The sequence below is a fragment of the Emys orbicularis genome, chromosome 2 (assembly GCF_028017835.1).
Source record: "Emys orbicularis isolate rEmyOrb1 chromosome 2, rEmyOrb1.hap1, whole genome shotgun sequence".
Taxonomy (NCBI): domain Eukaryota; kingdom Metazoa; phylum Chordata; order Testudines; family Emydidae; genus Emys; species Emys orbicularis.
The window spans coordinates 162786417-162811636 of NC_088684.1; the positions used below are offsets into that span (position 1 = coordinate 162786417).

General features: G+C 43.2%; 1 protein-coding gene across 2 annotated transcripts in view; it reads right to left on the minus strand.

Moving 5' to 3' along the window:
- The window catches only part of MARCHF6 (membrane associated ring-CH-type finger 6), a 122244-nt gene that overhangs the window by 95059 nt on the left and 1965 nt on the right, over positions 1-25220 (minus strand). Inside the window, exons 2-3 of one of the 2 annotated variants that reach the window (XM_065398618.1) lie at positions 13536-13632; positions 12470-12543 (exon numbers count right to left, since the gene is read on the minus strand). In XM_065398618.1, the coding sequence (XP_065254690.1) occupies positions 12470-12543; positions 13536-13632 (171 nt within the window). Of the gene's footprint in view, positions 1-12469; positions 12544-13535; positions 13664-25220 lie in introns of those variants that run through there. The other variant, XM_065398617.1, reaches the window with a different exon arrangement.

Below are 25220 nucleotides of genomic sequence, written 5' to 3' on the forward strand. Positions count from 1 at the left end.
TGTCCAACACGGCATTTTAACACCACTTCTTAACAGTAATCTTTACTTATTAGCCAACAAGGAACCAAGTGATAGGACTAAATAAAATTCCTTTCTGATTCTAAATTAGAGAGAGAGTTGCCATGATACTAGGCAGAATAAGACAGAGGAAGACTAACTTGTCTTCAGAAACCTTACCCCTACTCCCAGAAAAATGGAAAAGAGACTGAAAGAAAGATCAAGACAGACAAACAAAGAGGAAGGGTAAAAGGCCCAACAAAATGTTAGCCTTACAGGTAAATGAAATACAGTACCACAAAGGCTGGGTGAAGGAAAGGGGGAGGCAGAGAAGAAATGATGAAAACGGCTTATAGCGATGGGACTAACGGGGGGCGGGGAGGGAGGGAAGATAGCCCAAAAAACCCTTATGGTTTAGCTCATCTTTCTTCCTTAAATAAAACTAATTCTAGATGTACTGGTGGCCAAAAGTAAAAAAAAAAAAGGTCCTCTTAAAAAAAATTAATCCTCTTTGCCAATTTGAAAAAGTGGTGGGCTAGGAGAGAGTCCCCAACATCCATCCCCCTCCAGACAAAAATGCAATTAGTCACTGAAGTTCTATTTTCCTGCATTATCTGGATGGTTTGCACAGTAAATTAGTTATCACTTCTGAGGTAAGGAGTGGTTTGCAGTCAAGTGTAAAAATAGTCTAGCAGCTTTCATGTTCAAAGTTAGGCTCAAAGGATGTAAGGATTTTGTATCAATCGTCCAGTATTCACTCCTTTTTCATTGTTGCTACAACGTCTCCACCAAACCATCAAAAATGCAAGAAACTGACATGAATTCAACAAAGCTATTACCTCTTGGCAATATGGACACAGCATGCCAATGACAACCAAATCTAAATCAGAAGTTATCAACTGGACCACTACAGGTTAAGCCAGTTTTAACATTTCCTCTTTCCCCTAATAAGCTCACTTCATGACACTATTGCCATGCAATTCAGGTCTACAGTTACAACTTTAAAAAAAGACATGCAAAGTGACTTGGCAAACCACTGAAAGACAGTGGCGGAGTACTGTGCACCAGTTTGGAGTCGATAGTCACACACCAAACTGGTGGATACACAGTTGCATGCCGCCATGCGCATCATCTCCGACACCCTGCATCCGACTCCATTCCCATGGCTTCCAGTTCTGAGCAATACTGCTCCTCTTCATATCAGACGAGAGGCTGCCACTGGCAAGTTACTGGAGAAACTATGCACCAACTCAAGCCTGCCGCAATGACCTTTTTAAACCACCAGCTGCACATTTGCAATCACACTGCCCATTATGGTCTCATCCGCCACACCCAGGATGTTAGGGCGGAAACACTCTGGCGAGAGGAATGGATATCTGTTGTAATCCCCAACCAGTCCCTTGTCGCAAACCCCACAATTTGCCCGCCCGGTTTTGACCTGCCCTGTCGCCAATGGTCTCTGTTGAACAGGTTCTGGACCAGGCAAGGTCTCTGTGCAGCCAAACAGTATTGCTGGGGCCTTCGTGACAGCCCTTTGTGCAGCTGTGGCGCAACACAGACAATGACGCACATTGTCAATGAATGCCTGCTGACTAGGTTCAGCGGTGGCCTAGAAGAACTGCACCACGCCACTGAAGATGCCATTGCTTGACCAGATGACTATGCACACGCTAAATAAATAGAATACTGAAAGACAGCACTGAAACAATCATTATCTGAGATGTCACTACGTACAGAATTTACAGCTATTAGCCAAATCAATCACTGGATAAGAAAATTGTAGACATTAAGCAGGATGTTGTGGCGTGAGTTACATTTCAGCTCACCATAATGATTTCAAGCCAGGTTATCCCGAATTTATATATTGAAGTTAACTATTTTAGAAGATATACTCTAATTATCCCAATTTTCACCAAAAAGATACTTAATGCAACTTACAAAATGCAATTGGTTTATATGACAAACACTGTTACAAAGCAATACAATAAAAGGTAACAATATGGACAATATCCTGGGTACTTGGCTAAATTACAAGATAAATTTGAACGTCACAACTCATACCAAATTTATCAGGATATAATCCAGAGTAAACGCTTAAACCAGGGATTGGCAACCTTTGGCACGCGGCTCACCAGGGTAAGCACCTTGGCGGGCCGGGCCGGTTTGTTTACATGCCGCGTCCGCAGGTTCGGCCGATCGCGGCTCCCACTGGCCATGGTTCGCTGTCCCAGGCCAATGGGGGCTGCGGGAAGCAGCGCAGGCCGAGGGATGTGCTGGCCGCTGCTTCCCGTCGCCCCCATTGGCCTGGAGCAGTGAACCGCAGCCAGTGGGAGCCGCGATCGGCCGGACCTGCGGACGTGGCAGGTAAACAAACCGGCCCGGCTTACCAGGGTGCTTACCCTGGCGAGCCGCGTGCCAAAGGTTGCCAATCCCTGGCTTAGACTTTGCCTCATCCCCCTCTCTACTTAAGTAGTGAAACAATTATGATCCAATGCAAATTATGCACTGAGCACACAATTTTTCCCCTGGGGAGAAGATGAGACAAAGAATAAACCATATATGACAGCATTAATCATGCCAGTTAACTGGAAAGTTCCCAGATACTACAATGATATGGTCAGTACAAGACCATATACAGAGTACATGATCACCTGCTGTTCTGATACATCTCGATAAAAAACTAGGAAATAATTGCACATTATTACCAAAATTGAATAGTTTCAGATTTAACTTTTACAAGTTTAAAATACAGCAGACCTGACCTAACTTGCAAGTATACATGTCTGAAAAGCTTTTTTTAAAAACGAGTATATATACCATGCTAAGTGTCCCAATTTGCAAAAAGTAGTTCAGAAGAGTCTGTAAGTGCCCTAAATCATGTAACTGTTTATTACTTGATTCTTAGTAAATTGCTAAAAAATGCTGTTTAATAGCAGATCCAGGATCCTATCCCACCTTATGACAACTGCTGCAGAAACAATCAGAATCTTCTTTCAATGCAAGTAAACAGAGCTCTCTCATCATGGTTCTTTTTGTAAAATAATATGACAATGGTGGAATAAAATAATATAGTGCAATGTTCTGTTTCAATGGTCATTGAATTTGTTCTGACTGCTTCAGAATAACTAGGTAAATGAGCCAATCCATTCACATTTTTAACTGTCACTTCAATAAACCAGGACAGTGAACATACGAATGAACGGTGATAAACAGCAGGAAGGGAATGAGTGAGAAAGGACAAGGATTACAACAATATGAGCACTACTCAGGTTAAGGTACAAAGACATCTTGATTTTTTTAATTCACACAAGGCAAGAACACATTTCAGAACATGTTATTTAACTTACAAGTTAGTCTTTTGGGGATTGAAGAGCTGATACCCCACTACTGGCTTCCTTCCATTTAACAGCCCAGTATTCATTCAGCTGGCAATGCCACACCCACCATTCATCAGCATTGCAGACTGTGTTGGATGGGAAGGTGAGCAACTTATTTTGTTTTATATAAAACTGTGTCCATCCAAAGACCAGACAAGCCTATTTCTACCACCCTCCATCCTTGGTATCGTGCATTTTTTCATACTTATGTTTTTAATAGGGCTGTCAATTAATCACAGTTAACTCACACAATTAACTAAAAAAAATTAATCATGATTAAAAAAATTAATCACGATTAATTGCAGTTTTAATTACACTGTCAAACAATAATAGAATACCAACTGAAATGTATTAAATATTTTTGGATGTTTTTCTACATTTTCAAATATATTGATTTCTATTACAACAGAATACAAAGGGCACAGTGCTCACTTTATATTATTTTTATTACAAATATTTGCACTGTAAAAATGATAAACAAAAGAAATAGTATTTTTCAATTCACCTCATTCAACTACTGTAGAGCAAATCTCTTTATCCTGAAAGTGCAACTTACAAATTTAGTTTTTTTGTTACATAACGGCACTCAAAAACAAAACAATGTAAAACTTTAGAGCCTACAACTCCACTCAGTCCTACTTCTTGTTCAGCCAATTGCTCAAACAAGTTTGTTTACATTTACGGGAGATAATGCTGCCTGCTTCTTACTTACAATGTCACCTGAAAGTGAGAACAAGCGTTCACATGGCACTTTTGTAGCCGGCATTGCAAGGTATTTACATGCCAGATATGCTAAACATTTGTATGCCCCTTCATGCTTCAGCCACCATTCCAGAGGACATGCTTCCATGCTGATGATGCTCGTTAAAAAAATAATGCGTTAAATTTGTGACTGAACTCTGGTTTCTCCTGCTTTGTTTTACCTGCATTCTGCCATATATTTCACGTTATAACAGTCTTGGATGATAACCCAGCACGTTGTTCATTTTAAGAATGCTCTCACTGCAGATCTGACAAAATACAAAGAAGGTACCAATGTGAGATTTCTAAAGATAGCTACAGCACTCGACCCAAGGTTTAAGAATCTGAAGTGCCATCCAAAATCTGAGAGGGACGAGGTGTGAAGCATGCTTTCAGAAGTCTTAAAAGAGCAACACTCTGATACGGAAACTACAGAACCCAAACCACCAAAAAAGAAAATCAACCTTCTCTTGGTGCCATCTGACTTAGATGATGAAAATGAACATGCGTCTGCTTTGGATTGTTATCAAGCAGAACCCGTCATCAGCATGGAAGCATGTCCTCTGGAATGGTGGTCGAAGCATGAAGGGGCATACGAATGTTTAGCCTATCTGGCACATAAATATGTTGCAACACCGGCTACAACAGTGCCATGGGAACGCCTGTTCTCACTTTCCGGTGACATTGTAAACAAGAAGCGGGCAGCACTATCTCCCATAAATGTAAACAAACTTGTTTGTCTGAGTGACTGACTGACCAAGAAGTAGGACTGAGTAGACTTGTAGGCTCTGAAGTTTTACATTGTTTGATTTTTGAGCGCAGTTTTTCTTGTACATAATCCTACAAATGAAAGTTGAGCTTACATGATAAAGAGATTGCACTACAGGACTTGTATTAGGTGAATTGAAATACTATTTCTTTTGGTATTTTACAGTGCAAATAAATATTTAAAAATAAATATAAAGTGAGCACTGTACACTTTGTATTCTGTGTTTTAATTGAAATATATTTGAAAATGTAGAAAATATCCACAAATATTTAAATAAATGGTATTCTATTACTGTTTAAGAGAGCAATTAATTGCAATTAGTTGTTTTAAACATACACTTAATCATGATTTTTTTTTTTTAATTAACACTCGACAGCCCTAGTTTTTAATGCTCTTATTTCGCATCCTACAGGATGTCAGGTAGGAATACTGAAAGATTTTAAAAATTATACAATAGTGGGAAATAAACTTATCTATCTCAGTAGGCAAGCTCCAGTACTAATGATTGTTTGGTCTGATGTTAGAGTGCATGCTAGGGTATCACATGGAGGCAAGTGGGGGACTGTGGAACAGTTGCTCTTTAGAAACCCAGAGAAGAAAGAATAGTTAAAAGTGAACTGAAATGCTTTTTACAGAAATAATGAAAAAATGGATTCCAAATTATTTTTACAGTTAATGTTCAGTCAACACGTAGACTGACTAACCACAACTAAGAGCAAATTTTTAAAAATGGATGTCTAGAATTACACTAGGCTTCTGAATTTGTTTTCAAACATCTAATAAAGTGACCTGATTTTCAAGTTTTGGCCAATTACTTTAATATACAATTGCTGAAATCAACTCCTGCACTTTCCTGCCAAGACCTGAGGGTTCTGTTCCTATCCCACTTACAATTAATAATTTCATTCACACCAAAAGGAGTGTAAAGAACACAGTTTCCTGCACAGTTTAGGTGTTAACTGCGGTCACCAGATGTTACAGAAGAGAGACCCCCCCAAGGACTGAAACTTAAGCCCTGACAGGTAAAAAGTATTTCCATTCCCCTTAACACATACTTATGTACATATTTTTAGGTCTAGATGTATGTTTTGCAATTGATTTGGGATCGCTCCCCCTTTTTACTCTACGTTTAAGGGAACTAAATTGTTAATACATAGAAACTGTGGTTCTTTGAGATGTGTGGTGCACAATTATATTCCATTTCAGGTGTGTTTGTCCAGTGCACTCAAGCCAGACACTTTTGGTCAGCAGTACCCATCAGGGGAGTTCATGAATTTTATGTGCTCTCAGTGCCTTCAATGAAGGGCATAAAGGACAGGGACACCCTCCCCTCCCCCGTTTTCTCTATTTCCTTCATACCAGAATCTTAGTTGATATCAGACTCAGAGTAGCAGGGATGGAGGGTGGGTCATGGAATACATATGTACATGGTACATCTTGAAGAACCAGTTATTGTAGAGGTAAGTAATCGTTTATTCAAGCGGTTGTATACATAAATATTCCAAGTTAGGCGATTCTCAAACAGGGCTGTCCATTGGTGGTGCAAATTCAGCTAGTGCATGCAAAGAACTCTGGCAAGCTCAGTCATGTGTGCAGGATATCATGTGTCCCAGCAGCTTGAGACAGAAACTTGCTGTTGTTCTCGAGAGAGACCATAGACTGGTGCATAGGGTTAAAATGGACTGGAACATTCCCAGAGATAGATATGTGATTGCACATGTTGAGCCAAGAATGGCCTCAATAAACTCAATTCTCTAAAACAGACACATTGTCAATTTATGCATGTTTATTTTCCAGACTCAACCAAGTACTGCCTGGATCTGATGGATGCCATCTGTGACTTTTTGCCTGTAGTGACAACAGATTTGTCAATTGTCCAGATACGGGAATACCTGGATACCCTTAGGTAAGCCACTGCCATAAGCTTTATAAAAGCTTCTAGGGGTTGATGAGAGGCTGAACAGAAGTACTGTATATGGATAGTGGCGATCCCCACACCGAAAACCTAGGATATATCCTGTGGCTGGGGTGGATAGACACATGAAAACAGGCATCCTGTAGATCAAGAGCAGCACACCAGTCGTTCAAATCGAGAGAAGGAATACTGCCTGAACACCATTGTTTTGATAAAGGTGTTCAGGTCTCTTAGGTCTAGGACAGGCCTTAGAATTTTTCTTTTTAGGGATGAGAAAATAATAGGAATAAGAAACACTTCTCCTATGCTTTGGAAAAATCTGCTCTATAACTCCAAGATCGAGAAGAGATTGTACAATCTCATGAGAAGGGTCCCTGAACAGGGAGTGGGAAGGTGAACGGGGGACTGAAAGGGAACGGTTAATCCCAAATTCCACAATGTCTAGAACCCAATAATCTGAGGTTATGGCATTCCAGACCCCGTGAAAGTGGTACAACTAATTCCCAAAGGGAGGGACAGGTTGGGAAGATCTGGTACAACGTGAATTCTGCTCCTGAGTAAGCAGTTAAACCTGCTGCTTTGAGGTTTGCAAATACTGATGAGAGGTCAAGTGTGGCAGAAGCCTAGGAAATTTATGTCTTTGCCTAGCTGGATCACATTGTCTAGGTGGAAGAGAGACTGGTTGATAAGGCTGGGCCTGTAATGCCTCCTATTGGGAGCATGTGAATTCGAATTGATCTCTAGGCCTTATCTGTTTTGTCCCTAAAGCGATTGCACCTTTCAAAGGGAAGGCCCTCAATTGTTTGTACTTCCTTAGGGAAACCGGAAGCATGAAGCTATGAGGACCTTCTCCTCACTATGGCCATTGTCACAGATTGTGAGGCTGTGTCTGTCATGTCAAGACCAGCAGAAGTGATGTTCCGGCTATGAGCTGGCCCTTGGTTATGACAGCCTGAACTCCAGCTGAGATCACTGGGCATTTTGTCCGTAAATACTGTAAGGGAGTCCCAATTAATAAACATATATTTGGAGAGATCCGCTTGGTAATTTGTGATTCTCGTCTGTAAGCTCACTGTGGAGTAGCTTTTTCTGCCTTGCTAGTCAAGCTTTTTAGGTTCCTTGTCCCTAGGGTTAGACTTCTGTTGTCCTGGCCTGGACCTCTCATTTACAGCCACCACTACAAACGATCCTTGCATAGAGTAAGAATTGTTTGAAACCCAGTGTTGGAACTTGATAATGTTGATCAGCTTTTTTACATGTGGGTAGTATGGAGGCTGTGGTCAAGGCCTGACATGAATAGGCTGAAAGGGTGTACCAGAATTCAAGCTACCCTTTTCCCCCCACTGAGGTAAAAGCCTCCACTCTAGGCTTCAGAGCCCAAACTTCAACATGAGCTGCAACTTCAAATCACTGTCTACACAGCTATTTTTCAAGTGCTAGCTGAGCTCCACTAGACCAAGTCTGTTGACCTGGGCTGGAAGGCTTGCTCCCGTGGGCTGTGTAGATATACCCTTACGGGGTTTAAGTGATGGCCCTGGAGACTGTGACTGGTGTCTCCATTCTGGTCGACTCCTAGTGCTTTCACCCTCTTTCAGAGGATGAGGTATTCAGCACCAGAGTGTCTACCAAATATAGAGTGGCTGCCAGAACACTCCTTATTGAAAGATGGTCAGGGACACTTGGTACCGGAGGCCAGGAGCATGGATTCTTCCATGAGATACATTCTCAGCCAGTTCTCTCTTGATTTCTTTGCTCTTATGGAGAAGGAGCTACATAGATTAACCTCTCTGGAATGCGGCGTTCTAAACAAAACAGGAACCATTGTACATCCATCATTTAGCAGCATGACAGCCTGAGAGAACAGATGTTATTTAAAACCTGGGGATTTTCTGACTGACAACTTCAGCAGCAGCAGTAGTAGTAGTAGTACAGGAGTACCACCCAAGGAAATAGAGAAGAGACTTATCTCAAAAACTCAGAGAGAAAAGGAAACACGATTTAAAAAAAAGCCTGTCACTAACTACTATGTAAACTAAGCTAACTATATACAAGAGTGCTAATAAGTACTGAATGACAGTGAGCTGCAGATGGTAAGAAGAAACTGAGAAGGGTCAGGGTGGCCCCACCCTTTATGCGCTCACCTGGAAGCACAAGGACACTCAGGGCACAGGAATCACCCCAGTGGGTACTGCTGATCAATCATCTCTGACTCAAATGCACTGGATGCACACACACCCTAACTGGAATACATATGTGCACAAGCATTCAAACTTTCTCTTCACCTTTCATAACTGTGTTTAAATGCCCCCTGCCTTCTTTAGATGTAAGTGCTGTATTGCTCATACTTCCATTGTTTTGCAGATACATTTTAAGTAACAGTTATTAACAGAGCCCCATGTAAAATTCAATTAGTTGGCCTTTTGATTGCTGCAAAATTATGGATTTCTCTTAGAATGCCACACAGTTGTGCCCCAGAATCAAGGTGGATTTTCTGTTGCAACTAAATATAGCCTTTAGCAAAAAGCAGCACCAAATTTAGTGTAACCAGAGGATACACTATATTTATAATCACATTTATTTGCGCAACTATAAAGTTTAACTTCTTTATTCAGATTCCTAATTTTTATTATACTAGAAAATGATGAATGATGCATTTCTTATTTACCAGATGAGTAATGATTTAGTTGTGATTTGTGTCAAGGTCTGTTTGGATGGACATTCAAATTCAATTAAAATACACAAAAACAGCATTTTAATTTTTTTTATTAAATAAAACTACATTAAAAATGCTGGATACATAAGAAAAAAGTTAGTCAAAGTTTATCAAAACTTTTTTTGCATTTAAAAATAACTGATTTATTAAATAAAGGAAATATCTGTAGTTAATGAATTTAACTGATTGTTTCTGGTCACCATGTTCTACAGGTTTTTAGCACTAGCACATCTCATCTTCTTACACCCAGTTTTTATTCAGAGATTGCAAAACAAGCATCCCTACTTTTTTAACTCCCAATTGTTTTCTCAACTAGGTATTGAACTGAACTAGCTGAAGAAAATGAAATGAAGAAAATATTCTCTCTGCACATACAGAAGAGTCTACTGCTATCATAAGCTGGTCCCATTTCAATAAATTGCTTGGGTCAGTGACTTCCACCAGCTCAGTAGTCTGACTTTCCTTAAAACTTGACAGCAAACATGTACTTTAATTTTTTTTTGTATTTAACTTAAATTATTTTAATAAATTATAATAAGTTAAGGCCTTAGCATAGGTTGTCCTAATGTCAAATAAATTTATTTAAAAAAAACCTATTTAAATAAACACTGATTTTTTAAAAATAATTTTTATCCACCTCATTTTTTAAGGTTTAAGAGGAAACCCTTGCAAGCTAGAAGTATAACCAAGAAGCAGGTATAACCAATGCAGTAACATATGTCAGAGTCTACCAACCAGTCTGAAACAAGCAGCAGAGGGTCCTGTGGCACCTTTAAGACTAACAGAAGTATTGGAGCATAAGCTTTCGTGGGTGAATGCCCACTTCATCAGACGTAAGTGGGCATTCACCCACGAAAGCTTATGCTCCAATACTTCTGTTAGTCTTAAAGGTGCCACAGGACCCTCTGTTGCTTTTTACAGATTCAGACTAACACGGCTACCCCTCTGATACTTGACAGTCTGAAACAGTAACTCTGAAAGATGCTAAATGCTCCACTCATCTGTTTGGTGTTAACCCCAAACTGTCAACATTAGCTATTTATTTTCTGATCATGTTAGTAGAAGCATCAGTCTAATATGCTTTTATGTTATTATGGTTGCTATGACAGATTTTGGGGTGGGTTACAAGGTGACAGCTAGTTGGTATAAAGGGCTCCTGGAACAGAGAATAAAACACTCCTCCCCTAGTTACTTGGGGATAGAGGCAACTGAATCCAGAGGGTGAGGGGGGGGAAAAAAAAAAAAAAAAAAAAAGAGAGAGATGTCCTCCAGCAGCAAGAGCCAAACTGCCTCCTGGATAACAAAAAACACCCAACTATTCAAACCGCCAGCTTCCCTCCCCATCCCAGACAGTTCCTAGGATGCAGGGACTCATTAGTTTAAAAAAAAAAAAAAAAAAGTCTCTTTATGCAGCACATTTAAAACTTAGAATTTGGGAGCAGCACCTCAGGAATGGAGATTGTTTGCAACTCTGAAGTATTTGTAACTGAACAAAATGTTATAGTTCAGGGATCGGCAACCTTTGGCACGCAGCCTGTCAGGGAAATCCGCCGGCGGGCTGATTTACCTGCAGTGTCTGCAGGTTCGGCAGATCGCAGCTCCCACTGGCTGCGGTTCGCCGTTCCCGGCCAATGGGGGCTGCGGGAAGTGGCAGCAAGCACATCCCGTGGCCCGGGCCGCTTGCCGCAGCCCCCATTGGCCTGGAATGGCGAACCACAGCCAGTGGGAGCTGCGATGGGCCGAACCTGCGGACGCTGCAGGTAAACAAACCGTCCCAGCCCACCAGCGGATTTCCTTGATGGGCCGTTTGCCAAATGCTGCCGATCCCTGTTACAGTTCTTTCAAAAGTTTAACACTGAACATTGACTTAATACAGCTTTGAAACTTTAGTACACAGAAGGTTGTTTTTTTTTTTAGTAGTTTACAGTTAACAGTACTGTACTGTAATTTACTCTTTTTTTTTGGTCTCTGCTGCTGCCTGATTGTGTACTTCTGGTTCCAAATGAGGTGTGTGACTGGCTGGTCAGTTTGTAACTCTGGTGTTCGTAACTCTGAGGTTCTACTGTAAACTGAATCAAAATAAATAATACAAGGAATATTGTACTGATTGGACAGGCAATGAGGGGGCAATGTGGAATGATTGAGGCCTAATATGCCACATAGGTCCGGGGCCTTACTTATCTGACACCTTGCCCAATGTTAGTTTTCTTGTTACCCAGTAGAACAGAACATGCATCCCATCAGAAACTGCATAGAGATAAGGTCAGCTCTTGAGTCTAAGGTTTTTAAAAATTAACTGAACTGCTTAGATTCAACTAATGAAAATTGAAGTTAACACGATAAACAATTATTTGTGGTAGCTACTCAACTTTGACTGAGGTAGCGGTAGAATGGATGGAGAACATTAGGGTACATTAATCAACTCACATTGCTAGTGTCAACTGTGTTGCTAGGAGGAAGTTAGTAAGATACTAAGTAATGTTCTTACAGATAGATACTTCAAAAGCAATTGAAAAAAGTTTGTCAACTATAGATTACAGGTTTGATTCACCTCATTTTAGCAGTCTAAAACTTCCAGATTCCTCAGAACTTTACTCCTGCTTAATACACTGTAACTGAAAATGAACTGTATGCATTAATTTATTTAAACTCAGCTCACAGTCCATGAACTGGAATTGAGGGCATCAACAAAAAGATACTGAATATTCTTTCTTGGAAACCAGGTGGATGAAAAAAATCAGTATTATCTGCTACAAAGAAAAAACTTTTAAAAGCCTATATTGTGATCTACTCAAAAGAGCTGCGGGTCAAACAAGAATAAGAGACATAGGCCAAAACTATCAATACAGATACACTTAGAAATTAAAAAAAAACCCATCATTACTATAAATATCACAAATAAGAAAATAAGGAAACAAAGGTGTTGAAAAAGCTAGAAAAGGTGTTATTATACTTACTTGGTGTGAAAGCAAATCTGTGCTTACATAATTCACAGTATTCTTTTCTGCTGTGTTTCAGCCACTGAACTAAGCTGCAATAAAGAGAAACACGAACATGGAGCTAAAATGTGTCTACACTTAAAAATTTAAGACATCCAAGCAATTGATTTCCTGCCACTTATGAAAAGTTCAAGTCTAAAAAAATTACAGTTGAAAAGCCAATAATTGGATTTATTAATTTATCAAATATATTAAGCCTGTTAAATCAATACAGATAGATTGGACCACTATGAAAATGAAATTGGTATGCAAGAATGGAAAAGGAGGGTGGGCTACCACTGGTAACTGTGACTCTTCAAAGAGATTGTTTGTACTACTGATGATGTGCCCTCCTTGGGTGTGCATTAACTCAAATCTTATAGACACTACTATCCAAAAGGCTAACACACACAGGGCACGTGCACCTCTATTAATGTGGACCTGTAATTTTTTTTCTCCCTCCCTCTCTCCTCTCTGAGGATTGTTTGTACAAAGTACACCTGCATATCTAAGGTTGAAATAGTAAGTGATTGTGTAATTAACCACTATCATAATCCATTCACACTGGGGGGCAGCTTTAACTTTGGCATTTTCATGATTAACTGTGCAATCATAATATTGCATTAATATAGGATTTTTAAAAGTTTAAATATAATATTTACCCTTGGGCATTAGACCTTTACACTCTAATTCATATCTACAAAGGTGCAGAAAGATATACTAATAATTTAGTAAGTTTAGTCAGCTATCTTCCTGATGCGCACAGTTTATAAAAAAGACTACCAGTCAAATACTACTGTATTCGTAAGCAGGAATGACTGTTACTACATGTAGGTGCACATACTTTGGTTTTCACATGCTCTTTACGCTATAGAGACAGAAAGCGGACAATGCGAGCTAACCTGTAAGAACCATCCAAAAGTTTACATTTAAATATAATTTTTCCACAAACTAACTTTTCTGTTTACAAAGTAGTTATTCTGAAGACCTAACAAGTATCCCTTTTAGAAAACATTTGTGTTCTGTTTAAAAAATTAAAACTTACCATTCTTGATGAATAAATTTAATACTGCCAGTACACACGCACGGATGATAGAGGGGTTTCTCAGGTGTTCCTTCAGACCGACACACCCTACATATGTCTGCTGGCCAAAACAAGAAACTTATCATCATTTTGCTTAAAGTTTCTCACACATTTAATATCAAAATAAATTAAGAATAAAAAATAATTGAAAATATAGCATTATGGTCAAGGATCATGCCACAGAGCAAAATAAAACCAGACCGATTTAAAATGAAATAAACTGAAAAATACACAAGACATATTTTGAACTTAATTGGAGAAATAAAGAGTCTGTGAGCTCCAGAAGAGCAGAACAGAATTCTGCTTCTGCTTCCTGAACACCCTGCCACCGTAAAAAATTGATAAAAATCTCTACCACACAAAAACAACAGAATGAAAGGTTCTGGAATTAACAAGTATATACAAACACACAACTGCTGAGGACGCATGCCTGAGCACACTGGATGTGAAGATATTTGTACTGCTAAAACAGCAACACATAGGGGTCATCTGAGGACATAAGCTGATGCTCCCAGACAGCTGCCTCTCAACTTGGCATTGGAAGCTGAGAATAGTTGTAGAAGTTTTATGCTAAGTAAACAGAAGACAGGAAGGTCTGAGGTCTAACCAAGGATGTGTCATTTGGGATATTAGCCCTGACCCTAGTAAATTATTGTTCTCAGGACTTTAGAGGAACTAAAAAAACAAATTTAAAAAAAAACCTCACTGCTTTAAAGTGACAAAAGCTGAAAGGTATACTTGATCAAGTGGACGCAAGTTCTACCTAATTAGAAGCAATACTGGTTTCAGGAGCTACAGAAGAGCAGAATAAATTCTGCCTCTTGTTCCATAACCCTATCACCTGCTTTCTCCTGAATTAACATAGCTGTGGGAGATTTTCTGAAGTGAAAAACATGTTATTTCTATTTATAAGAGCAGACACAAAGCCTATCCCAACTCTAGATGCTCTTGACAATTAGCTAAACACCACCAATACAGATGGAACACTTAAGTAAATAAAATATTTAAGAGTCATTATCCTAGCCAAAAATCTGTATGAAAACATCAGCTCCATGCCTTGTGTTAAACATTTGTGTCAAATTGTCAAGAAAGTGCCACATCTTCTTATGTTCATATCTTTTTGTGCTCAGCTGGAACTCAAACTGTTAATGTTTTACTTTCTCTAAAAGTCAGAAACAATACATAGCTATTTTCATCCACAGACCGCAAAGTATGTACTGAACACCAGCCTCTGTGTATGAGGCTAAGATAGTCCATCCCAAGTTCAGTTTTCAGAGACTGGCCATAAAAACGTAAGTAATTCAGGAGATAAGAGGAGGAAGAATAAATTGGTACATTTGATTCAGGTCTCTGGATCATTTACATGGACTATAAAGCTAAAATTCAGTAAGCCCAGAAACATTCTGAATGCAGCATCAGTAATATTACAGATTGATATGGTCAGCATTGAATTTGCCTCAGTTAGTTTCATTACCTCATAAGACATAGTGATAAGACCTTTTTATTAACCTATCACTATTACCCAGGAGGATTATCACTATACACATGAAGTGTGGCTGACTCATCTGTGGACAGCAGGAATGGATTGTGTTGCTCTTAGGTACGTAAGTATATCTTTCTTATTGAGTGTTCTCAAAAGATGGTGTAGAACAATTGCTGCTCCTCCCTGTGGGCACTGCTGAGATGTTCTAGAGTAGGGGAGGGCAAACTTTTTGGCCCGAGGGCCACATCTGGGAATAGAAATTGTATGGCGGGCCATGAATACTCACAAAATTGGGGTTGGGGTGCGGGCTCTGGTTGGGGGTGCGGGCTCCAAGGTGGGGCCAGAAATGAAGAGTTCAAGGTTGCAGGAGGGGGCTGGAAGGAGGGCTGCAGGCTTTGGCTGGGAGTGTGGGCTCTGGGGTAGAGCTGGGGATGAGGGGTTTGGAGTGCAGGAGGGTGTTCCGGGCTGGGATCGAGGGGTTTGGAGGGCGGGAGGGGGATCAGAGCTGGGGCAGGGGGTTGGGAGAGGCTCAGGGGTGCAGTATAAGCCCAAGTCTGAGCCTAGGCTCAAGGCAAACCCCCCTTGCGTCCACACTGCAATTGTACTAACCTAGGGCTCAGACCCAGGGTCCCAGGACCCTGGAGGGTCTGAACCCGAGTCAAGCTAGGGCCAAGGGTCAGAGTCCTCCCGCTTTCCTATGTACATGTGGCCTTGGCTTGATTCAGGTTCCAGGTGTCCTCCAGATAGATCGCACCCTTACTGGTGGCAGAGTAATAGCACAGCTGGCAGAAAGCATCATTACTGCCTGCCCAAGCATGGTCCCCATTCCTGCTCCTCCTGCAATGATGGCTCCAGCTTCTGCTCCTCCTTGCTGTTGTGCAGCGCTTGGCTGGAGCAGGTGGCAAAGTTGCCAGGCCGGAGGTGACTCCTGGCTCTCAGGATATTGGGGGGTCATCCCTCCCCAGGCCAGGCTGAGCTGGGAGCTCCACGGCATAGGGTTGCCAACCCTCCACTACTGTCCTGGAATCTCCAGGAATTAAAGATGAATCTTTAAAGATTGTGTCATATGATGAATATGTCCAGGAATACATCAAATCAAAATTGGCAATCCTATCCACAGGGCAGTGCTTGGTCCCCGCTTCGCTCTCTGGCTCTTGCTTCCGGGCTCCCCGGCTCTTGCTTCCGGGCTCCCCCTGCCCTCACTGGGACTGCATGTGCAGGGGCACCTGGATGCATGCACTGTCAGGTCGGTGAGAGGGAGCCAGCCCCAAAACTTCCCTGCAGCCTTCAGTGGGGGCAGGGACAATGGCTTTACTGGAGGTGCTGGAGCACACTGCACCCAAGCCCTGGGTATGCACTTCACCACTCCGCAGCAAGGCTGGTGGGTGGGTGGGTGTGTGTGTTAATGGATGGGATCTTTGGGAGGAGAGCAATGATCCCCCAAGCTGGGTCACTTGGGCAGGGACACACACTCTGGTCAGAATGAAGCATGGAAGGAAGTAGCTACTTCTGCGGCCCTTGATGGGGGAGTGCCAAAAAATGAAAACCTTGATTATTAAGCAGACTAGTGGGTCACCCATGTTGGCTGCTTCTGGAGACTTGTTAGAAAAGTGGGAGTAAGAAGCACCATCAGTTGAACACCGGAGGCTGGTTCTGCCCCAGTGTTCAGTTGAGCCACGGTTAGAAAACTTTAAATGGGGTGGTGACTCTGATGCAGTGTATATCCCACTAAGGGTGTTCCTCCTGAAGAGCAAGTGATCTGCAACTTGCACAAGCACACTACTAGAGAGTCTCCAGGGTTTTCAGTGGAGATCGATACGGTCAAGCCATTTCACAAACCCATTCACTTCACTCCCCCTGCCTCCCCACCACACATTTATTTTCCATCAAGACCACTCCCTCTCACAAGCACTGTTCCCCCTCCCCCCACAAAATGAGCCAGTTTCCCCTCCCACCCCCAAGCACATAATACCATTTATGTCAACGTCATTTGGTGGGAATAGTATCCAAGCCTGTCCATGAATGTAGTCAGTATAGTTTTCCCACAGTGTACCACGTTCCTAGGGCTAGAGCAGTGGTTCTCAAACTTTTGTTTTGGTGACCCCTTTCACACAGCAAGCCTCTGAGTGCGACTCCCCTTGTAAATTAAAACCACATTTTTTTATATTTAACACCATTATAAATGCTGGAGGTGAAGCAGGGTTTCATAGAATCATAGAATGTCAGGGATGGAAGGGACCTCAGGAGGTCATCTAGTCCAACCCCCTGCTCAAAGCAGGAACAATCCCCAGACAGATTTTTGCCCCAGATCGCTAAATGGCCCCCTCAAGGATTGAACTTACAACTCTGGGTTTAGCAGGCCAATGCTCAAACCACTGAGCTATCCCTCCCCCCCACATAACCTTGGGCTGGAGGCTGACAGTTCATGACCCCCCTACATAACCTTGTGACCCCAAGGGGTCACGACCCCCCATTTGAGAACCCCTGGGCTAGAGTGTCAACACTGGGGGGAGGGGGCAACTAGATATACTGGGATATGGTTACTTTGACTCAGATCTGTGCACTGCAGTGTGGATGCCAGAGCTCTAGGTTTGAGCACAGTCAAAAAATTCTTAACGTGGGGTTAAAATGCAATGTAGACGCTTAAGTCCAGGGTTCCTTGACATGGATCAGCTGACTTGAGTCCCTCTAGTCCAGGGGTTCTCAAATTTTTTTTGCTGGAACCCTTTTTAAAAATATTTCAGGCCATAACAATCCCTCCTGCCAAAAAAAAAAAAAAAAAAAAAAAGTGATAGCAAATTACTGTACACACTCATAGGAGCATAGTCATGATACTGCCACCCTTACATCTGCACTGCTGATGGTAGCGGTGCTGCCTTCAGAGCTGAGTGGCCGGAGAGCGGCAGCTGCTGTACCCCCTTCCCATTCTCTCCAGCAATATTTTTTGTGATCTCATGACCCCTGTACAATAGCCTTGCAACCCCTTTTTGGGTTGGGACTCCCACTAACCCAAGACTTACATTGCTGTGTAGACATAGCCTAAGGGCATGGCTACACTTGCAGATGTAGAGCACCCCAGCCCTCGGAGATTGCAGCAGGGAAAGTGCTGCCGTATGTTTACACTGTCAGCTGCAAGCGCAGTGGCGTAGCCACATTAGCAGCTCTTGCAATGCCATAGAGAGCAGTGCATTGTGGTAGTTCTCCCACTGTGCAAGTGGCTGCAGTGTGCTTGCTTTTCAAATGGGGGGGGGGGAGGAGTGTGACAGGGAGTGTGTTGTGTGTATGTGGGGGGAGAGACGGTGTGTTTTTGGGGGGCAGAGAGTGTGTCAGCATGCTGTCTTGTAAGTTCAGACAGCAGCAGGGGAAAACCCCAACATCAGCCCCCCCACCCCCACGCCTGCCTCGGTGGCAGTAGCATTCCACAGTAATGGTTTGCTTTGTCCCGGAGCAGATAAGCATGCCAGCAGTCAGAAACGGAGTTTTGAAAGGGGATAGCCACATGCCTGCAGCCGAGTTAAAAAAAATGACAAGAGTGGGTCACTTGACTTCAAGGGATTATGGGACGTTTCCAGAGGACAATCACAGCACAGTAATGTAACACATCATCCACACTGACACCCAGGCGTTTCAGCCAGGGTGCAGCAAGCTCTATGCTTCTTGTGGACATGGATTACCAGGAGCGCTCCAGCTGCAGAGTCCAGGCGCTCTAAGTGCTTTGCAGTGTAGACACCTCAGGAGTTAGGGCACCTGGGGCTGATTTAATGCGCCCTAACTTGCAAGTATAGCCAAGGCCTAAGAAGCTTAGTTCTGAGGTAGTACTTTAATATGCTGACGACACCCAGTTTTTTTAATCACCCAATCCAATCAGTGCTGTTGAATGCCTATCCCAATACTGGGGTCAGATTGGGACATGGATGAAAACTAGGTGACTAAAGCTCAATTCACATAAAATTGAAATAATGTTGGTAGATTAGGGGAAGTAGACAAATGATACAGTGAAGCGGATGTCACTGCCGATTAAGGACATTTGTCTGCCATCTATTCCATGGGCATGCAGCCTGGCTGTTGTGTTTTAACCTCAGTTGTGGCTGAGTGAAAACACAGAAGCAGAGTCCAGAAGTACTTTTAACCAAATGCATCTGAATTGGGCAATGTGACTTTTTTCAGATGCAACCCTGCTAAAATAACCCAGAAGGGAGACACCACTATCTGAAGAATTGGGCGCTTGGCTGAAAGTCAGGAGACCTGGGTTTTATTCTCAGCTCTGACACTGTGTGACCATGACCAAGTCACTTCTCCTCTCTGTACCCTCACACACTATGTCTAACTTGTTTGAGGCTTGTAAGTGCTACTGCGATCCTTAAACAAAATAATAATCTGTATCTTTGTCGCCTGAAGACTGGATTACTGCAATGCACACTACATGGGGATACAACTTAAATCAATTCAGAAACTTAAGCTGCCACATTTTGCACCAGCTTGTTTATTAAGGCCCTGTCTACACTGCCACTTTACAGCGCTGCAACTTTCTTGCTCAGGGGTGTGAAAAAACACACCCCTGAGCGCTGCAAGTTTCACCACTGTAAAGTGGCAGTGTAGACAGTGCATCAGCGCTGGGAGCTACTCCCCTCGTGGAGGTGATTTTTTTACAGCACTGAGAGAGTTCTCTCCCAGCACTGGTGCCATGACTACACAGCCACATTAAAGCACTGTCACGGCAGCGCTTTAACATTGCTAGTGAAGACATACCCTTTAGTATTACTTCCCTGGAGTATCATATGATCTGTACCGGTGGCCTATTTTCTTCTGGATGGAATTTAAGGTGCTAGTTTTGACCTATAAAGCCCTACATGACTTTAGATATTCCCCCTAGAGAGACCACATCTCACCACCACAGCATACTTCACCAGCTTTGAACGGTCAAGATGCCTGATCTGTATCTCCTTTGATTTCAAAGAAAGGAGGCTGGAGGTAATACATTCTCTGAAGGACATACTGCAAGGCACATGAATTTGTGGAAGTTGCTGTAAAGGATGGTGTTATATCTATGAGGGTGAGTGGAGTTCTGTGCTTTTTTAAGGAATTTTACTTCTGGCTGTCAAAATAAGTTTGTGTATCTGGTGTCAGGGGGTGCTGAGAACTTTTGGATAGGTGTTTTTTATTACTGTAGAAATCCAAATATATACACATATATTAGGCCTAACATAACTCAGACTGTAAAGGCAACAGTCAGCTTCAATCTACTCTGTCTCCTGAGGGCAGCCTCCTGGAATTAATTACACACATTATTGCCTACACATTGCAACATTCAAAATGAGTTCTGGCTGCCTAACAAGTGTAGTTTTCTACTTGTGTATACAGTTCTCATCTTCCCCTCTGTTTACATGCAATGTGCAGGGAAATCTATGCTGTCTGTATATAGCTCTTTACCTTGACAGAAGTTGTTAAAGCCAGATTGCCTAACTATTTTTCTCTGCATACAACACCTCAGTCTTCTATTTCCCCCATTAGAGAAATCTCTCTTCGGCATCACGATGCCTAGAATTGGAGATTAAGATATTTAACTATAGACTAAAATTTAATTGCAAAGCAATAGGAGTGTCCTCCACCAGCACAAACTGGATTTTGTTATACATGGAAGTTTTAGCCTTTCAAAGTTCCTTTATAAAAGATACACATATGGATACAGTCATGTGGTGATGGAGTTTTGACAGTTTTAGGGTGACATAATATAGTCCGGGGTGGGCAAACTTTTTGGCCCGAGGCCCACATCTGGGTATGGAAATTGTATGACGGGCCATGAATGCTCATGAAATTGGGGGTTGGGGTGCGGGAGGGGGTGAGGTCTCCGGCTGGGGGTGCGGGCTCTGTGCTGGGGCAAGAAATGAGGAGTTCAGGGTGCAGGAGGGGTCTCCGGGCTGGGGCAGGGAGTTGGGATCCGGAGGGGGTGGGAGGGCTCTGGCTGGGGGTGTGGGCTCTGGGATGGAGCTGGGGATGAGAGGTTTGGGGTTCAGGAAGGTGCTCAGGAAGGGGTCTGGAGAGCAGGAGAGGGATCAGGGCTTGGGCAGAGGGTTGGGGCGCAGGAGGGGGTCATGGGTGCAGGCTCCGGTCGGCGCTTACCACAAGCAGCTGCCAGAAGCAGCAGCATGTTCCCCCTCTGGCTCTTATGCGGAGGCGTGGCCAGGTGGCTCTGCGCGCAGCCCTGTCCACAGGCGCTGCCCCTGCAGCTCCCATTGGACGCAGTTCCTGGCCAATGTGGTGATGGAGGAGTGGTGCTTGGGGCAGGGGTAGGGTGTGGAGCACCCTGGCTGCCCCTACACATAGAAGCCAGAGGGGGGACATGCCCCACATGCCATGTGGAATGGGGAAAGCCCCCTACCCAGCTCCCCAGCGGGAGCTTCAGGGCCGGATTAAAATGTCCGGAGGGCCGGATGCAGCCCCTAGGCCGTAGTTTGCCCACTCCTGATATAGTCCATTAGCATGAGCTTAACAACATGTGCTTAGAGAAGATATAATCAGAGAATGCTAACTACAGTTTTAATCCAGCTTTTGAAGAGTTATTAGCTACTACATTTCAACATATACCAATATCCTGTTAACACGGGGGCAAACTGATAACTAAGAGTGAACCAGGACTTGAAAAAGTCACTCATCCATTCCCCATGGTTGAGTGAGAAAATGCCACTTGTAAGTGCTATAAAAGTTTAAATATTAAAATTTAAAATTAATGCTTTTGTATATACTATAGTAGTCCCCTTAAACCTCAAATACAATTGCATCTCATCACGCTACAACAGCGGTGGGCAAACTACGGCTCACAGGCTGGAGCCGTTTTAAGCCATCCCGCAAGCCACACCACGCAGCTCGGCCCCGCTCCGGCCGGCGTGCTGGGTCAGGGGCCGCGGCACGGCCCCGCTCCGGCCGGGGCACTGGGTCGGAGGCCGCACCACACGGCTCCCGGAAGCCGCAGCATGGGCCCGCTCCGGCTCCTACGTGCTCCAATGGGAACTACAGGGGCGGTACCTGCAGATGGGGCAGCGTGCAGAGCCGCCTGGCCGTGCCTCCGCATAGGAGCTGGAGAAGGGACATGCCGCTGCTTCGGGAGCCACTTGAAGTAAGCACTGCTCGGAGCCTGCACCCCCTGAGCCTCTCCCCACGCCCCAACGCCCTGCCCCAGCTCTGATCCCCCTCCAGCCCTCCAAACCACTCGGTCCCAGCCCAGAGCACCCTCCTACACCCCAAACTCATCCCCAGCCCCACCCCAGAGTCCACACCCACTCCTGCACCTCAACCCAATTTTGTGAGCATTCATGGCCCACCATACAATTTCTATTCCCCGATGTGGCCCTTGGGACAAAAAGTTTGCCCACCCCTGCGCTACAACATATAAGTGTACATGGAGCTTACAATTGAAGGCCCCAAGCCTGTAAATATTTATACATGATTAACATTATATATGTGAGGAATCCCCTAAACGTAACTACTTCTATGAATGTTTTTAGGATTGGGACCTAAATTAAGATAAAACAACATCTGTAACAATAGTTAAGACAAGGGTAACAGTACTATCATACATTCTCACAGGCTAACAACATGCTCAGCTTGGTAATCTGAACTATTTCAATTTTTCAAAAATTCTCTGTCAAGTGTATTCCCTCAGCTCCTTTAACATTTACCCCCCCCCCCCAGGAATGGGCTTGTTGCCTATTATTTTGTTTATCCTCCTCAGGAGGCTATACTCCATTGCTAGCACTAATAGCTCCCCAGCTCCCTAAAACAACTATCCCCATGAGTCCCTCAGACAACAGACCCTATTCCAGGGATCAGCAACCTTTGGCATGCGGCCCGCCAGGGTAAGCACCCTGGCGGGCCGGGCTGGTTTGTTTACTTGCCGCATACTCAGATTCGGCCGATCCAGGCCAATGGGGGCGGTGGGAACCAGTGGCCACCACATCCCTCGCCCCACGCCGCTTCCCGCAGCCTCCATTGGCCTAGGACAGCGAACCGCGGCCAGTGGGAGCCGCAATCGGCCAAACCTGCGGACACGGCAGGTAAACAAACCATCCCGGCTCGCCAGGATGCTTACCCTGGCGGGCCGCATGCCAAAGGTTGCCGATCCCTGCCCTATTCTGTATATAAGCCCCACATCGCCATTGGGTGCAGCAGGAAGGCAACCAATGTTTCTGACACACACTGCTGCTACCCGGTTAGCAGAGGTGAATCCATAAACATGTCAGGTGCTACTGAGCAGCAAATCCTTTGCTCAGTTATGGAGCATATGTTCTGATGCCACTATGGTCTGGGGTTGCGAAACTATCATTCAGGTCTGCTCATTATCTGACCCTAAATCATCCCCCTTTTCCACCCCCTCCCCACCCCCAGTTAGTCTCCCAACCCCATGATGCTCAGAGTCCAGAAATGAAGACATAATAAGGACTACTGAGGCTGTAAAGGCACTACCATGGTGCTCCTGGGAAAAGGGGAGGCTGCTTGGGCCATGTTCACCTGAAGTCTTCCTGGCTTTGCGGGGCAGTGAGAGGAAGCCTAGCTAGTCTCCATACCCCTATGATGCTAGCAGACTCTGCAGTTGTTGGTGAGTTATTTCTGGAGGAGGCTGAAGTCTTCTTAAAGGGAAACTCCTTGGAAATGAAAGATGGATGCCAGAGTCTGAGCCCCAAAGTCCTAGCTTTGAGGGAGAGGGCAAAATCTCTAAGTGTTTTGGATAGTCCTTCAGAGCAACTGTAGAGTTTGAGGGCAAATGAAGCTCCAGAGTAACATACTAACATTCCAAGATGTACTAGACATAACCTACATGCTGCATTCCAGAGGCTTACTGGAACAGCCTTAATGATTCTCAGTGTACTAAAGAACTAGCCAGTCTGGCCTGGTCCACATTAGAAAAATTACCCGTTGCTGACAAGAGGTAGCAGCAGCACACTGCAAGTTTAGAGCATGGCTTTTCATGATCAACACCATTTCAGAAAACAATGAATAAAATTAAATTTATTCCAAGCAAGTCTTAGCCAGGGTTTTCTCAAATGGTGCTGAACTTTATGTGTCCTGTTCTCCAAATGCAATTAAGCTGTGCAGTTTAACCAGTGTTGGACCTACTGCTGACAACTGGTGTCAGCAATGGGTAATTTTTCTAGTGTAGATCTGGCCTCTGACTTGACTCAATTCAATGTATTCTCTTTTATCTAGAAACTATTTAAGTTTATTTCAGTACTAAAAAAACTACTGCAGTAACATTTTCTCTTTGTTCTGAAAGAATCCCATACTCATAAATAACATTCCTGTTCTAAACAATCAGCTGAAACTTAAGATAAATTTGCAGCGCACCTCATCACAAGCCCAAAAATAGATATGGCCAGTATGAAGACAGCATAAAAGACCTAAGCAGTTATTTAACATTTGCAAGTGCACTTTTAACTGATTCTAAAGTTTGACTTTAGCATTAAGTGCTGAATGCATAGAATCAACAACAAAGAAGGGCAGGACCATGAAGTGCAGATCCACTGAGAGTCACCTACTCCCGTTTGATAAAATAATTGCAGGAAGTTGTAGACTGTACCTATTTTCTTTTATTTCCTAGTTTTCTAATACATTTTTTTCAAAAAACTGAAATATAAAATACATGATTACTTTTCCTCAAAACGACAGCCTTCATGCTGTCAACATCACACACACCACTGAATAAAACTAGGAGTAAGGAACGATGCCCCAGTGAGCAGTAAGTAGGTCCAACCTTCATGAAGAAAAATGAAAACTAATGCCTCTTGTCTTGATTTTTGTAGGGTTGTCAACAAATACCTTAACTGCATTTTTTTTCTTTTTTGAAAATTTACAGGTCATCTTTATTACACTTTTTCACAACCTCAAAACTCAACCTTCACCAGTGATTTAACTGATTTTTTGAGAGAATAATAGTTTAAAAAGTAAATAGCAAAAATCTTTTTAAGTACATGAGCGGCAGGAAGCCTACCAAAAAAACACTGGCAATCAGGGTGCTAAAGAAGCACTCACAGAAGACAAAGCCCTTGCGGAAAAAAATAAATGAATTTTTTGCATTGGTTTTCACTGCAGAAGATGTGAGCAAGATTCCCACACCTGAACCATTCTTTTAAGGCGACAAGTCTGAGGAACTGTCCCAGATTAAGGAGTCA